Below are 16,337 nucleotides of genomic sequence, written 5' to 3' on the forward strand. Positions count from 1 at the left end.
TTCCCTTTACTGTGAAATATGTTTTAATCATAAATTATGTATCCATATTATGTGGAATTGTTTCTGAATTTATTTTTTGTTGCTAGAATTTTTTTAAAAAACATAAATGAGTAAACAACTATTTTGAGACAACTCAGGCTGACTGAATTCAGTGACCCTCATGCTGCATCCTTGCAAGTGATGAGATTACAGGAATGTCAGTAGGAAAATTATGTGACTAATTTTCATGTAAGCCATTAATTTAATCTTCTAAAAGCCAGAGAATTTCTCTCTCCCCTCCAAGGTCTAGAGCAAAATAAATGAAAACTCTACTGGTTTTCAAATTTGGAATTGGTGCATTTTGAATTCAGGAACCAGGACATCACCATTTAAATTGCTGTTTGTTTGTTTGTTTGTTTGTTTGTTTTTGAGACAGGATCTATATACCTTGGCTAACCTGGAATTTATATAGACTCAGACTGGCCATGAACTCACAGAGATCTGCTTGCCTCAGCCTCCCAGTGCTGAGATTAAAGGCATGTGCCACTATGCCCAGCTTATATTGTTTTATATTAATCTGTGAAGCTGTTTAGTTTTTTAATAGTCAGTATTTCACATGTTTTTTGATATTTTATTATTTTGAATGTAGTTTCCTTCTATTACTTGCTGATGGTAATTAATTATTGATGTGTAGTAATGCTGTTGACTTTTTTTTTTAAAACCTGTTTTGTGTTTGTCTCTCTTACTGAAGTTTTTTGGTTAATTTGTTTGGTTTCCTTTGTGAATATTTATGTCATCCAAAATGACACTTTTAAATATCTTCCAGTGTTTATATCACATTGATTAAATTTTCTGTATTAATGTGTTACCACTGCCTATTCCCAAGTTTAATGAAGGGTCTCTACTGTACTCTGTTAGTAATATTTTTATTGATTTTTGAGAAAATACTTCTAGGCTTTTTTTTTTTTGAAACTAGGCCTGGCACTTGCCCTGTAGACTAGACTGGCACTGGCCTTGAACTCAACAGAGATCTGCCTGCCTCTGCTTCCCAAGTCCTGGGACTAAAGGCATGTGCCTCCACCACCTGGCATTTCTAGTTGTTTCTTTTTTTTTTTCTTCCTTTTTTAACATTGCCTGGCAATTCTTTTACAATCCAAAGAGAAGAATCATAATTTTTCTTCTATTATTAATGTAATAAATTATTTTAGATTTGCTGTTTTGTTTGTTTTTTGAGATAAGGTTTCTCTATGTAGCCCTGGCTGTTCTGTAACTAGCTCTGTAGAGCAGGCTGGCCTGGAACCCACAAAGATCTCCTGTCTTCTCCTGCTGGGATTAAAGGCGTGTGCTACCACTGCCTGTCAGATTTGCTAATGTTTAACTATACATTTCTGGAATAAACCACACATACTTGTAGCATGTTTCTCTTTTACTGTCCTATGCTTGCTCTGCTTGTATTTAGTTTAAATTTTTGTATGTAAGGAATACTGAAAGTAGAATTCAGAGTGTAATAAACTCTTGTCTATAAAGCCATGCAGCAGTTATTTTAATCCTTCATTTACTTATAGGATGAAAGAACATTTTCTTTGTAAGATTGAGAGTGCTGTGAAGGTGACTTACTGAACCATACAAAGTAATCCTCACATCCAGAGTTATGTAAAATTAGAATCATTAGAATGTCTTTTACATGATCTGAGTAAGGTGTTTACTCCAGTTTGAAAATAGGTGACAAATCAGTGACCATGTTGTTATAGTCTGTGTTTTCAGAGGTGTTTTGTGATCTAAATCATACATCTTATGATACCCAGTCTCACCTGCTGCGTGTTTTGTCAGTATTCTGGGTTATCTTTCTCATGTCACTTGTGTGTTTTTTTTAATGTTTTCCAGCGTCGAGTAGAACAGCCCCTGTATGGTTTAGATGGCAGTGCTGCAAAGGAGGCCTCAGAAGAGCAGTCTGCTCTGCCAACCCTCATGTCAGTGATGCTAGCAAAACCTCGCCTTGACACAGAGCAGTTAGCACCACGGGGAGCTGGCCTCTGCTTCACCTTTGTCTCTGTGAGTATAAGGCTGCATGTTTAAAGGTGTTTGCTCTTTTGGATTTTTTGATGAAGTTGGATTATTTAATAGAGAGGATGGTGTTTTCTGTTCTTTAATCATTTAAAATACTTCCAATTTAAAAATTGTTAGATATGCCTTTTAAATTATGTGTATACCTACCTGTGTGTAGGTATACATGTGTGATCGAGTACTCAGAGTCCAGAGAGGGTGTCAGATCCCCTGAGCTTGAGTTCTAGGTGGTTGTGAGCCATCCATCATGGGTCCTGAGAACTAAACTGGAGCCCTGTGTAAGAGTAGTACAACTTTGCAGCTCTCCCTCTTCACTTCTTAAAGGCATGGTACTTCACTTAGTCCCTGTGGCTGAAGCTCTCAGGAGTGAGTGTACAGTGGGAAGAAAAATGTGATCTTAGGTTGACAAAAAAAATAAAGAGAATACAGATTCTGTTCCAGACAAAATTTCATCTAACTAAAAAGCACCAAACTCCATGTGACACTTAGGCAAACTAGAATCTGAGCAGTGTGATTTGTTCTATAGGTAGGGATTCTGTTATATACGTGGCTTGTCCACTCACTTGCCTTTTCACTTTTTAAAAAGAATGTTCTGTTTGCTCATTTCAGCTTCGCTTATTATTGTGTGTGTGTGTGTGTGGGGGGGGTGTGTATGCGCACATGCGTGTGCATATGTGTACTAGTGTGCTGGTGCCCACAGGGCACAAGGGGTTGTGTGTCACATCTCTTGGAGCTGGAGGGAGTTACAGGTGATTGTGAGCCTTCCTGGTGTGTGTGTGCTGGGAACTGAACTCAAGTCTTGTGAAGAGCATCAAGTGCTCTTAACTGCTTAGTCATCTTTCCAGCCCCTCTTCCTCTTTTTAAAGAATATGTATTTAGACTGAGGACGCAGCTTAGTAGATTGCTTGCCTAGTGTCTGTGATGCCCAGGTTCAATCCCCAGTACCACATAAAACTGGTCATAGAGGTACTTGCTTGCAGTCACAGTGCCAGAGAGGTAGAAGCAAGAGAACCAGAACTTGGAGGTTATCTTTGACTGTATAGTAAGTTTGAGGCCTGCCTGGCCTACAACATGAGAACCCTGTCTCTATAAGAGAGAAAGGGAAAAAGAAAAAGGAAAAAAAACAAACTTGGCAATCCTACTTCAGCCTTTTCAGTGCTAGAGTTACCTGCGGAATGTCTAGCAAGACTACTCTGTCTCTCAAAAAAGAAGTCACCACCAATCCCATTTTTGCCTCATTCATTTTCTGTAATTAAAATCCCTAGTTCTCTGTTTTGTGAAGTATATTATGAGTTATTAACTCACATGCAACTCTATTTGGAAAGGTAGTATTAGTGTTGGTGTCTTTCTTTTTTAAGTTCTGTGTGTATGAGTGTTTTGCCTGAATGTTATGTGTGTGCACCATGCGGATATTATATGTATACACCATGTACATGCCTGGTGCTCGTGGGGCCAGAAGTGAGTGTTATAGATGGTTGTGAGCTACTTGATGTGGGGGCTGAGACCAACCTATGACCTGTAAGAGCAGCTGGTGAGTGCTCTTAACCACTGAGCCATCTCTGAAGTCCTGTGTTGGATGTCTTAAGGAAAGGAAATAAAAATAATAATTAAAAAAATAGCTGGATCAGGGAATCATAAATTATTTAAATACTTCTTGAAAGCTTGTTTGGAAGTTCTAGGAAGGGAGCAACCAGACTTAAGAGTGATCCTCTCATATTGAGGAAGGTTGTCTACTTCAACTATGTGTTGCTTTGGGAGTAATGTGTGTGGTGTGGACACAGAAGAAAGGGGCAGCAGCCTAGCTGTCCAGAGTAGTCATATCAACCCCGACCATCCAGTTGCCCTAATGTTATGGAATACTTTCTTAGCACTGTTGTAGCTTTGCCTCAAGAATAGAAAAACATTAAAAGTTTTTTTTTCTAAGTTGTTTCATCATCCAAGGAATGAGAACCCTTTTCTGTAGAGACAGTATAGCTTATCCTAGGGACACTGAGGAAACACACATGACCTAAAGATTGGAGTATAGATTAATAAGATATTGTAGAGGGCTTGAAGGTAACATAAAACCTTTGCTGTGAGAATGCAGTCACTCTGTTGCATTGTTTTTTTTTTTTTTAATTCCATTGTCTCTTTATCATTCAAAGGTCTTTATTAGATTTTTATTGTAGATGTGACTTTCCTGGGCAAAACTATTTATCCTTTTTTTCTTTTGTATGTGTAGGGCATGTGTTTATGTATGGAGGCCATAGTCAACATTCAGAGTATCTCCACATTTTTTGAGATAAGGACTTTACCGAATTTATCAATTGGGTGGACTTGTTGGCCAGTGAGCTGCCTGTCTCCACTCATGCCTCACTGCTTGGATTATAAATGCCAATGTATGCTACCATACCTTGCTTTTTACGTGAGTGCTGGGGATCCGAACTTGTAATTCAAGTTCGTGTGGTTCTGTGACAAGCACTTTACCTGCTAATCCATCTCTCCAACCTTTGCTTTTGTTCTCTGATTGCCATATGAATTGCCTCCCTATTCTAAGCTTATTTACTGTGTGCCCACTGTGTGGTAGATATGTAGTTAAATACACAACTTTTGATCAACATTTCTGCTGTCCCCTAATGTAAAGTAAAAGATATATGGTTCCGTGGCTGTGGAATGGGGATGGATGCATTAGAAGGGTCCTATTGGTACTACTTTTAGTCTGTCCAGCCCTGCAGAATATTCTCATGCTGCAGAGAGTAACCAAGAGATGGTGTAAGAAGAAGTGTGTAAAACCCCAAAGCCTGGTGCTTTGTTATTTATAGTTCTCTTTGTCTTTGCAGTTATATAAAGAAAAGTGAAAGAGTTAACTTTAATATACAGCAGGTATTATAAATCAGTAAAGATAGGCAGAGAAGAGAAGGGCAAAGGTGGCTTGTGGACAAGAAAAAGGCAAATGCCTAATAATTATCAGCTTAGGCTATAAAGAACTACAGAATTAGAAGGTAACTTTTTTATTGTTGTTTATTTTTGTTTTGTCTTTTGAGGCAAACTCTCTCTGTATAACCATGGCTGTCCTAGAACTCACTATCTAGACCAGGCTGATCTCAAACTCAAAGAGAACCACTTTCCTCTGCTGCTCCCCCACCCCCACCCCCATTCTGGGATTAAAGACATGCACCACCATGCCTGGCTAAGAGGATAACTTTTTTATTATTATTATTATTTTTATTTTATTTACATTGGTGTTTTTCAGGCATGTATGTCTGTGCGAGGGTGTCAGACTCGTAGTTACAGACCGTTGTTAACTGCCATGTGGGTGATGGGAATTGAACTCGGGTCCTCTGGAAGAGCTGCCAGTGCTTTTAACCAGTGAGCCATTTCTCCAGCCCCAAGAAGATAACTTTTAAGACCTATCTAATTAACAAGGATTAAGAAATTTTATATTTGGGGCTAGAGAAATAGGGTAGGAGTATTTGATACTCTTCAGAGAACCTGGGTTTGATGCCCAGCCCCCACATGACAGCTCATAGCTGTCTGTAACTCCAGTTCCAAGGGATCCAGTGCTCTCTTCTGACCTCAGAGTGCACCAGGCACATGTGTTGTACACAGAAATACATGCACATATACAATAAAAAATAATAAATCTTTAAAATAAATAGAAATTTGATATTTGTGTATGTTTTAGTTTAAAGTCACCCACAGCTTTGTACTGAATAGAAATTAATTGGTGCAATTATTTAGAGAAATTGGTAATATATCTGTGTTAAGCTTATATATCTTTGGGTTCAAAAATTCCATTCCCACAAGACTACAAAGATTATATATTGTGGTATTTTTTTAAGATTTATTTAGTATATGTGTACGAGTCCTGTGTCTACATGCATGTATGTATACCACATATGTGCCGGATGCCCTTAGAGGTCCTGGAACTGGAGTGGCTCCAGTTGTGTACCAAGTGCTCTTAACTGTTGAGTCAACTCTATTTGTAATTACAAAAATCTGGTAGCAACTTTCCTCCAGCAGTGTTCCTAAGTTGATGATTTCTGCATTGCTAGATCTAGTGATGAGTAGTTAGAGCTCATCCAGCAGAGTTTGTTAGTCTGCACACACTTAGCTTGGCCTCCATTCCTGGGTTTCCTTACTTCTTCTGTCTTTACACACTGGAATGTTGTAGAGTTCAGGCTAAAGATTTTTTTTGTTCCTACCTTCATTTCTTCTTAATCTCATTTAGTTTGTCATTAAAACCTGTCACCTGTATACAGAAGATTTTTAAGTTTCTATCTGTAGTTAGATCTCTGCCCTGACTTCCAGACGTGCACAGTCAGCTGCTTCCAGTCATCTCCTTTTTCTAGCCAAGAAGTGGAATCAGATTTCAGTGTCCACAACTAAACTCATCATTCTTGATTCTCTACTCAGTACTCATTTCTCCTACACTTTGACACATCCCAGTATTGTCTGCTCTTTCCTCTATTACTGGCTAAAAATGTTTATTCTTATCTCTATATTTTACCCCACATCCAGAGCACTAAATCTTACTGATTTTACCTCAGAATATGCTTCGAATTCCTCTACTTCTTAATTCTGTTCACACTGCTACTGTAGCTGAAGTTCATATCTCCCATTGAGATTTTGGCCTGACTCCCTGCTTCTGTATTTGTTCCTTTTGATTTTTCGCAGTAGCACTTAGTGGTAGTATTGAAACCCAAGTCCATTTGTGGCTTCTCTGTTTTTAATTTTTTTTATTTGAATTAGAAACAAGATTGTTTTACACGTCACTCCCCGTTCCCTCTCTCTCCCATCCTCCCCTACAACCCCCCCCCAACTAAAACCCCACCTATCACATATCCTTTTCTGCTCCCCCTGGAGGGTGAGGCCTTCCATAGGGTGTCATCAGAGTCTATCATATCCTTTGATAGTCTATCATATCCTTTTAGGGCCTAGGCCCAACCCCTTGTATCTTGGCTCAGGGAGTAACCTCTATATGAAATGGGCTCCCAAAGTCCACACCTATGTTAGGGATAAGTACTGAACTACTACAGATTTCCGAGGTTTCCTCACTGAAACCCATGTTCCTGGGGTCTGGATCAGTTCCATGCTGGTATCCCAGCTATCAGTCTGGGGCGCAAGAGCTCCCCAATGTTGAGGTCAGCTGTTTCTGTGGGTTTCACCAGCCTGGTCTGGAATGGCTTCTCTGTTTTAAAAGTCCTTCACATGGCCATGCACAGTTTGTTCCCTCCCTCCACTCTTGCTACTCTCTGCTTTTCTAACTGGGTCACATGTTTTTGTTTTTAAATAATACTTTATTAATACTCTTTTATTACTTTATTCTTCAAGTACTATGAGCTTTGTTCTTCAAAGCCTTTGCACTTTGTAGGGGTGTAGTTATGAAACAGTCTTGGGTATCCCAGGTTAGCTTTAAAGTTACTATGTAGCCAAGGCTAGCTTTGAATTCCTGATCCTCCTGCCTCCACCTCTAGAATGGTAGAATTACAGGTCTGTACCATTGTACCTGGCTTATACTTGCTCCTGCCTTAGCATTCTCCCTTAAGATGTTAGTATGCCTCCTGTCCCCTCAGTTATCTGGTTTCTGTTCAAATGAACTCTGCTAGAGAGGCCCAGCCTGACTACATTGTAAAAGAATTCCTCCCTGCCTGTCTCTCCCGTAACTAACTCTTAGGCCCTTTTTTGGTTTACTCTTTAGGCATATCATTAGCTTAGCTGCAGTATAATGTGCTATGCCTAACTCTTTCCTCCCTGGAATGTTGTAACACAAATTAATAAAAGACCCAGAGACAGATAATGGGGTTCAACCTGAAGATCAGGGAAGCAAAGCAGCCAAACTACCAGGAGAGCTCTTACTTCTAAAGGGGCTGGGGCGTTCCTATTCTCAAAGTGACTGGAGAATGAATGCCTCATGCTGAGACCTTGCTCCTGTCTTATATACCTCTCATGAGTCCTGGGATTAAAGGTGTGAGCTCTAATTCTCTTTTAGACTAATTCACTCTAATGTATCCCTGGGTGGCCTTGAACTCAGAGAGATCCATCTGCCTTTGTCTTCTGAATCCTGGGATTAAAGTGTGTGCCACTACCTGCTGACCTCTCTGACCTCTATAGTTTGTGGTTGATTTTGCTTCTGAATCCCCAGGCAAGCAAGCTTTTTTTTTTTTTTTTTTTTTTTTTTTGGTTTTTCAAGACAGGGTTTCTCTGTGTAGCTTTGGAGCCTATCCTGGCACTCGCTCTGGAGACCAGGCTGGCCTTGAACTCACAGAGATCCGCCTGCCTTTGCCTCCCCGTGTTGGGATTAAAGGCGTGCGCCACCAGCGCCCGGCCTCCAGGCAAACTTTAATAAATCATAAATAATATATCATTACAGAATGTAGGCTGTCAGGTCAGAACTGTCAATTTTTCATAAAGGTTTGGTTAAATGAATTATAACACATTCATATGTTAGAATGCTATACAGTTAAGAGAAATTATATTTATGCTAATAATGAAATCTGCATGTTCATAAAAATAACAGATGACAGAAAATTAAGAGTTTATCTTTTGTGAGTGTGTGTGTGTGTGTGTGTGTGTGTGTGTGTGTGTGTGTGTGTGTTGATTGGAATTGAACCATGACTCATCTTTTTAGGGAACATTTGGGGGACAGGTGTTAACACAGGGTTTATCATATAATTCTGGCTATCCTGGAACTCATTATAGGGACTAGTCTGGTCTGTCACAGAGATCCACCTGCTTCTGCCTCTTGGGACTTAGGGTGTGTGCTACTACACATGGCTATGTCTCATTCTGTTAGATAAGCAATCTTTCACTGAACTATGTCCCAAACCCAGAGAGGGATCTTAAATTATTATGTAATCTTACATTTAAAATAGGAAATGCTGAGTCGTAAGCATATAATCTTCTGAATTGTAAAAGTACTACAGTGGCACAGTTCACAGGCCCATAAAGCAATGGGGGAAACACAAGCCTTTTAAGCTCCCTGAGGAGGTAGCCACTGCTGACAAAGCATATTTTAGATTTTCTGAATTACGTTTAGATAGATTTCCACTTCTGCTTCAAATAATGTCTCATATAGTCAATCTTTATTTACTTAGTTTATTTTTTTGTTTTGCTTTGTTTTTTCCTTCCTTCCTTCCTTCCTTCCTTCCTTCCTTCCTTCCTTCCTTCCTTCCTTCCTTCCTTCCTTTCTTGTTTTTGAGACAGATTTCTCTGTAGTCCTGGCTGTCCTGGAGCTCACTCTGTAGACCAGGCTGGGATTAAAGGTGTGTGCCACCACCACCTGGTATCATTTAAAATTTTAATGAAATAGGTGGCTGGAGAGATCCAGTTAAGACTGGCTGTTCTTTCAAAGTTCCTGAGTTCAATTCCTAGTAACCACATGGCGGCTTACAACCATCTATAGGATCTGATGCCCTCTTCTGGTATGCAGGTGTACATACAGAATACTCATACATAAAATATAAATAAAATTTAAAAAATTTAAATTTTAATAAATAATTTCATATTATATAGAATACCAAATGTATCCACTCATTATTGATAATTTTTTTTAGAAATATTTCCTATGAAAATTAGCATCAAACTACTATAACATTTCTATACATGCAAAATTCCTTCTTTATCACCATTTCTGGGAAAATTCATTCTGAAAAATTATAAAAATAGCAAAAAGGACAAAACAATAAGATAACCATATGCCACAACTGAGAGTTAGCCAGGACCATCAAATATTTATTTTTAGTCTTTAAGAGAAGTAAATGTGGATTCTCAGCTGACCTGCACCTGGGCCAGAGAAGGAGCTTCCATGCCTCAAAGTGTGCCTTCTGACTTCATCCATGCTACCACAGGCCTTGGTCCAGGCCGTCGGCACAAGACATCTCAATGGCCAAAGCCTCCATAGCAATGCAGCGGCAGCCTCCTTATTTGTCAATGTACAGGAGCTTGAGATGGACATGAAGTCTGTGCCTGACCTGCAGCTCTGACTCTGATGTGGACAGAACTCGTCCAAGGATTGGGCATGACCCAAAGCTACCTCTTTGTGGAGCCTGCCACCATCAGCTACTCATTTGAGAAGGGCCCACTGAGTCTACACTTTTGTAAGGAACATACACTGTTCCTCTACCATCTGTCCTGCACAGGCCATTGCCAGCCAGGCTGCTCCAGGAGCTGATGGGCAGCTTCTGGACTACAGCTCATTCTTACGTATCTTGTCATCATTTACATACACATTTCTGTGTGTCTATCACCACACAAAGTACTGAGTTTCATGAAGGAACATTTAAGCTCACAAAAGTTGTACTGTAGTTATCATTCTTTGACCAGAGGGTTCCTCTGTCCCTTGTTTCTGGCATCTTTTTGTTTTTAGATGTGGATCTCATATGTTGCGCTTTACAGATCAATATGTTGTCTTCAGTCTCAAGAACTTTCCATTATGTTCTTGGCAGGCAGTTCAGTATTTTCCAATTATTTGTCTACCCTGAATCAATACTGGGTACATTTTCTGGTATCTATATGCTTATACTTACAAGCGAATTTAATGTTTCAAAGAATGTTTCTTTTCTCTCAAGGTCAAAACAATTCCAGTGTTGTATAGCATCTTCACATTTTACTTCCAGTCTTCATATATTTTACTTTTGCTTATCTATATAGCTTATGGTGTGTATTTTTCTTCCTGTGAGAAGGATTTACTCCCAAACATAGTCTTTCCTCTCCTGATGACATTGCTGTCATACTCTAAATTCTAGTAAATACATAGGTCTCTTTCTAAATCAATTCAGTTTTGAATCAGTATCACATCCACCATGTTTTCCCTTGCTTTGTGCTTTAGGGTATGTTCTGATGGCCCCTCATGTCTTGATGTCACTCTGATTACTTGTCGTTTTCTCAGGCTTCTGGACAGATTCCTTTTCACTTGTTTCAATACTGTCTTTTGTCTTCCTGCTTTAACGGTGCAGTTTGGTCTCTTGAAACCTTGAATCTAATATAAAAATGCAGGTGGTTGGGGATATGGCTGTGTGTTGGCCTAGCATACATGAGGCCCTCCGGTCAATCTTCAGCTTCCCTACATAATTTCACTTGAAGTAATTTGCTTTAGTATTCTCTCCATCCTCGTCCTGCCTTGAACCCAGAGCTATACTCAGCCTCTGGGCAAAGACCAAAGTGATCTTTCTTAATTTTTTTTTTTTTTTTTTTTAAAGGGTATCATGTAGCTCAGGCCTCATGAGCTCAGAATTTGGAGCTCACTATGTAGCTTAAGGTGATCTTGAACAATTTCTGGCAAGGTCAATTTCTTTTTAATACAAGGAATCCAAAATAGGATTTTGTACATGCTCAACAAGTTTTAGTTGTCAATTTTAGATTGTAATGTGTGTGTGTACATATACGTAAAATCTAAGTGCATATAGAGGCCAGAAGTAAACATTGGGTATTTTACTATATAACTTTCTGCTTTACTTTTTTGAGGAAGGGTCTCTGAGCTAAAGGTCAGTAGTTGGCTAGACTGACTGTTGAGTGCTTTCTAAGAATCTGAAATCACAAGCACTTTACCAATTGAGCCAAACCCATTAGTACTCAATTTTAGTTTATGTAAAGATTTATCTTTATTTAAAATTATGTATGTATGTGTAAATGAGTACAGGTTCCCTTGAGGCTAGAGGTGTCAAGTGTCCTGGAGCTGGAGTTACAGGTGGTAATAAGTTGCCCAACATGGCTTCTGAGAACCCAGCTCACACTCTGGAAGAGCGTACTGCTGAGCCGCCTCTTAATCAGATGGTGGCAAATAGCTTTCTCTTTTGTATTGTATGTTTTGGGTTTTTGAAGCAGGGTCTTAACCATAAATTTAGCTGGTCTTAAACTCATGGCCTCTTGCATCAGCATACTGAGGAATACTTGGCTCTGCTTCCTCTTCTTTAATTATTATAATAGCCTAGTGAATTTATTTTTATTGTATTATTCATATGTGCAGGTTTGTGTGTGCTGGGGTGACCCCAACTGAACTGAACTCTACTTCTAGCCCTGGCTTCATGACTTTCATGGATTAACATTAGTAATTTTAACCATTGTTTTTGGTGTCCTGTTGGTATTAGCTCTATTTATTCTTTCATTAGTTGATGTGGATTTGGATTGTTTCTAGTTTTTGGCTTTTAGAAATTATATTACGGGCGGTGGTGGCACACATCTTTGATCCCAGCACTCGGGGAGGCAGAGGCAGTGGATCTCTGTGAGTTTGAGACCAGCCTGATCTACAAAGAGATTATATTACTATGAGCATTCATGTAAAAGTTGCTTTTGTGTAGTACTTGTTTTCATTTCCTTAGGTATATGCTAAGGGGTGAGATCACTGGGTCATTTGGTAGATACTTTTGAGGAACTGACAAACTTCCACAGCAGGTACACCATTTCACATTCCCATCAATAAGATATTTTAGTTTTTCTGCATACTTGTTATTATTAGTACTTGTGTTATCTTTTTTTTTTTTTAAATCTTAGCTATCCTAGTGAGTATAAAATGATACTTCATTGTGGGTTTTGTTTACATCTCATAAATAACTTGGTTATTAGTCACTTACGTATCTTTGAAGAAATATGTGTTAGATTCCATTGCTCTTTTAAAAATTATATTTATTTATGGGGTATAGAAGTGTGTACACATGGAGGACAATTTAGGGGATTCTAGTCTCTTCTTCTACCGTGTGGGTTCTTGGGATAGAACTCATGTCATCAGACTTGGTGTCAAGTGCCTTTACCCAATGAGGCAACTCTCCAGTCTTCCATTGCCCCCTGCTCTTTAAAATGAGGTCATCTTTGTTGTTGAAATATAAGGGTTCTGTACATAGTCTAATTGAACACTCTTATCAAATAGTCCTTTGACATATCTTTTTTCTTTTTGGGCTGTTATTCTGCCTTTTCAATGGTGTCCTTGTTCATTTTGGGGTGCTGCTCTTAATTGAATCCAGAACCTCCTGCATGCCAGGCATACCCCTTAGCTATATCCCTAGCTCATATGGTGTCTTTTGAAGTACAGAAATTCTTAGTTTAGAAAAATAGTCCAAAATATCCATTTTCCCTTCTGTTATTTATGCCTTTGGTTAGTATAAGCAGAGGTTCTCTGTGTTGTGGCAGCCACTCCCCAAATAACCACACAGAGACTTAATATTAATTATAAATGCTTGACCAATACTTAAACTTGGTTTTAGTTGGCTCTTATAACTTAAATTAACCCATTTCTGTTAGTGTGTGTGCTTCTCTGAGGCTTGTTTACCTCGTGTTTGTACTTATCATCCAGCTTGATTCACACTGTCTCCTCTGACTCCGTCTTTCTTCCCAGCATCCTCTGCCCTGAATATCCTGCTTAGCTGTCGGCAAGTCAGCTCGATTAACCAATGAGAGTAACACATATTCATATTGTACAAAAATATTGTTCCACAGCATTTCCTCCTTTTTGTCTAATAAAAAAGGAAGGTTTCAACTTTAACACGTTCAAATTATATATATCAAAAAAATGTTACCAAGTAAGAATTACAGTTACAATATCCAGTCCATTTGTATTTGGCAAATCCAGAGACAATATTCTGTTATTTATCTATCTTTCTGAATCTAAAGTTTTATACCTAACTACCTTTTATCATAACTAAGGAAAACTTTAAGTCTAATATTTAGTCTTTAACTCTATCAAAGACCCCAGAAGGGTGAAATGTTACCTAACAACAAGGACATCTGGCTGCCTGGACAGTCAGCCAAAGTTCTTTTGTAACACTGGGGCATCTGACTGTGGCCTACAGGCCTAGTATATTTGACAGACTTTTTGGAGAAATGGAATTTTGAAGGACTGTCCTAACTTGTCTTGTCATAGTTTGGCAGTTGCTTTATTTTTTGTCCTGCTGGTTCAGTTTGGAGAATATACTGTCAGTAATTGAGGCAAGGGGATTTTTTTGCCCAAAAGGCCAGCTTTTTACATACATTAAGCAAATTCCATGTGGAGGTTCTTCAAAGCCCATCATCTTCTTTTAAAGAAAATTGGTGCTGTCAGGAACAGACATGTTCACTGTCATGAAAAGCCTTAGGTTATTAACATATTAAATGATATATTCTGTAGGTCTTTGAAGTGTTTGAATACCATTTATCTAAATATATCTGTTTAACCTTGTAAACATACCTAATATGACTGACTACAAGTTTGATTATTTTTTTTTTTAAGATTTTACTTATTTAGTATACAACATTCTGCTTCCGTGTATATTTGCACACCAGAAAGGGCACCAGATCTTATTACAGATGGTTGTGAACCACCATGAGGTTGCTGGGAATTTAACTCAGGACCTCTGGAAGAACAGCTGGTGCTCTTAACCTCTGAGCCATCTCTCCAGCCCCTACAAGTTTGATTATTATAGATGACTAGTCACCTGTATTTTTAAATTGTACATTACATTTTTGTTTCTTCTTTTTTTTTTTAATTTGGTTTTTTTTCGAGACACGGTTTCTCTATGTAGCTTTGGAGCTTGTTCTGGAACTTCTCTGCAGACTAGGCTGGCCTCAAACTCACAGAGATCTGTCTGCCTCTGCATCCTGAGTGCTGGAATTATGTATATTACATTTTTTAATGAGCTGCATAAGCACAGTACCCCAAATGAGTAGAAACATACAGTTTAGCAAAAATAACTTTAAATTTGTATTAATAAACCAAAGTCTATACAAATGTAAAATATTTTGAGATTAATTTTTTTATTAAAGTAGACTCAACAATCTACCCTTTTATCTCATCATTTCTATATCGTTTTCCTTTAGAAAGAGATCTTTGAATTTCACTCCTTTGTTTAGCTTTTTTCCTGACTATGACCAACCTGTAATCAACCCCCCTCCCCATGATGACAAACATCCATAACCCATTTTTTGGGACTGTGGGCATTGTTTTTTCTAGACTGCTTCCTGTTGTCTGGTGGCACTGGCATCTTTGGGGGCCCTTAAGAAATTTTAGGATAGTGGTTAAATCTTGGCTGGAGTAGTTTGTGAGGCTGGACCATCTCAGCCAGCATCCTTGAAGCTGTTCTGGATGCAGAACTCTGAGGAAACTGTAACAGAGGTTTACTGAGATCTTGGATTATCTGGGCCATCTCTTTTTATTGGTGTTTGGTCCCCTTGCTTTGAAAATACAATACTTTTAAAGGTAACTTACATATCTGTATTAATACAAGTATAAGTGTTGTATACAAGTTAGCCAAAGATGATTTTTTTTTGTTTTATGTATGAATAGGTAAAATATATGGTAATGTGTTTTGCAGTTTTTTAGGTTTATTTCTTTTTGTCTGTAGTCAAGATTTTCAGGGAGTCTTCTTTGTTTTGTTTGTTTGTTTGTTTTTCTTTTTGTTTTTCAAGGCAGGGTTTCTCTGTGGCTTTGGAGACTGTCCTGAAGATTTATTTATTTATTATGTATACAGTATTCTGCTTCCATGTATCTCTGCAGGCCAGAAGAGGGCACCAGATCTCATTATAGATGGCTGTGAGCCACCATGTGGTTGCTGGGAATTGAACTCAGAACCTCTGGAAGAGCAGGCTCTTAACCTCTGAACCATTTCTCCAGCCCATCCGGCCCTATTTTTAAACTTTTTAAGTCTATGACTGTATATAACTTTTTCTTTTCTCTCCCAAGCCTTTGCATATTTTTAAATACACTGTATCCCGTTTAAAGTTTTTTTTTTTTTTTTCCTATCTGGATCTGTCTTTACCAAACATCTGCATTATTTTTTGATCACATGAGACAAAGGTGTGTCAGCTCCTGCTGGTGCGGTTAGCTTAGTGTATGATGATTGGTGGCTGGCTCCTTCCTCATGCAGCTGCTGGGAGACACACCGAGTTACTGCAGCTTGCAGGAGAGACAAGACACTAGGAAGCTGTGTTTGGCTCTGTTTTTGTGTGTTTAGAACGTCTTGAAAGCTTTTTCAGGTTTTATGTGGATGTAGGTGCCTGATGTTTGCTCACCATATATAGGCGGAGTTTCTCTGTGTCTCTGCAGCTGCCCCCAAATAACCACTCAGAGACTTATTATTATAAATGCTCAGTCAATAGCTCAGGCTTGTTACTAACTCTTACAACTTAAATTGACCTGTATATATTATCTTCCCTCTGCCACATGGTGGTTCCTTCTTCCAGCACAGCATGTTCATCGCCTGTGTCATCTACATCTTGCTTGGAACTCCTCAGACTCTCCCCTTCTTCCACGCATTCTCTCTGGTTCGCTTGCCCAACCTTATCCTGCTTAGCTTCTTTATTAAGCCAATCACAGTGACATGCATTCACACAATGTAAAGGAATATTCC

General features: G+C 38.7%; 1 protein-coding gene across 5 annotated transcripts in view; it reads left to right on the forward strand.

Annotated features, from left to right (window-relative positions):
• Tlk2 (tousled like kinase 2) overlaps positions 1-16,337 on the forward strand; it is a 102,504-nt gene that overhangs the window by 39,926 nt on the left and 46,241 nt on the right. For all 5 annotated transcript variants that reach the window (XM_027427862.2, XM_027427864.2, XM_027427866.2 and 2 more), the window contains one exon: positions 1,864-2,031. In XM_027427862.2, the coding sequence (XP_027283663.1) occupies positions 1,864-2,031 (168 nt within the window). The remainder of the gene's footprint in view (positions 1-1,863; positions 2,032-16,337) is intronic.

The sequence above is a fragment of the Cricetulus griseus genome, chromosome 7 (genome assembly GCF_003668045.3).
Source record: "Cricetulus griseus strain 17A/GY chromosome 7, alternate assembly CriGri-PICRH-1.0, whole genome shotgun sequence".
Classification (NCBI taxonomy): domain Eukaryota; kingdom Metazoa; phylum Chordata; class Mammalia; order Rodentia; family Cricetidae; genus Cricetulus; species Cricetulus griseus.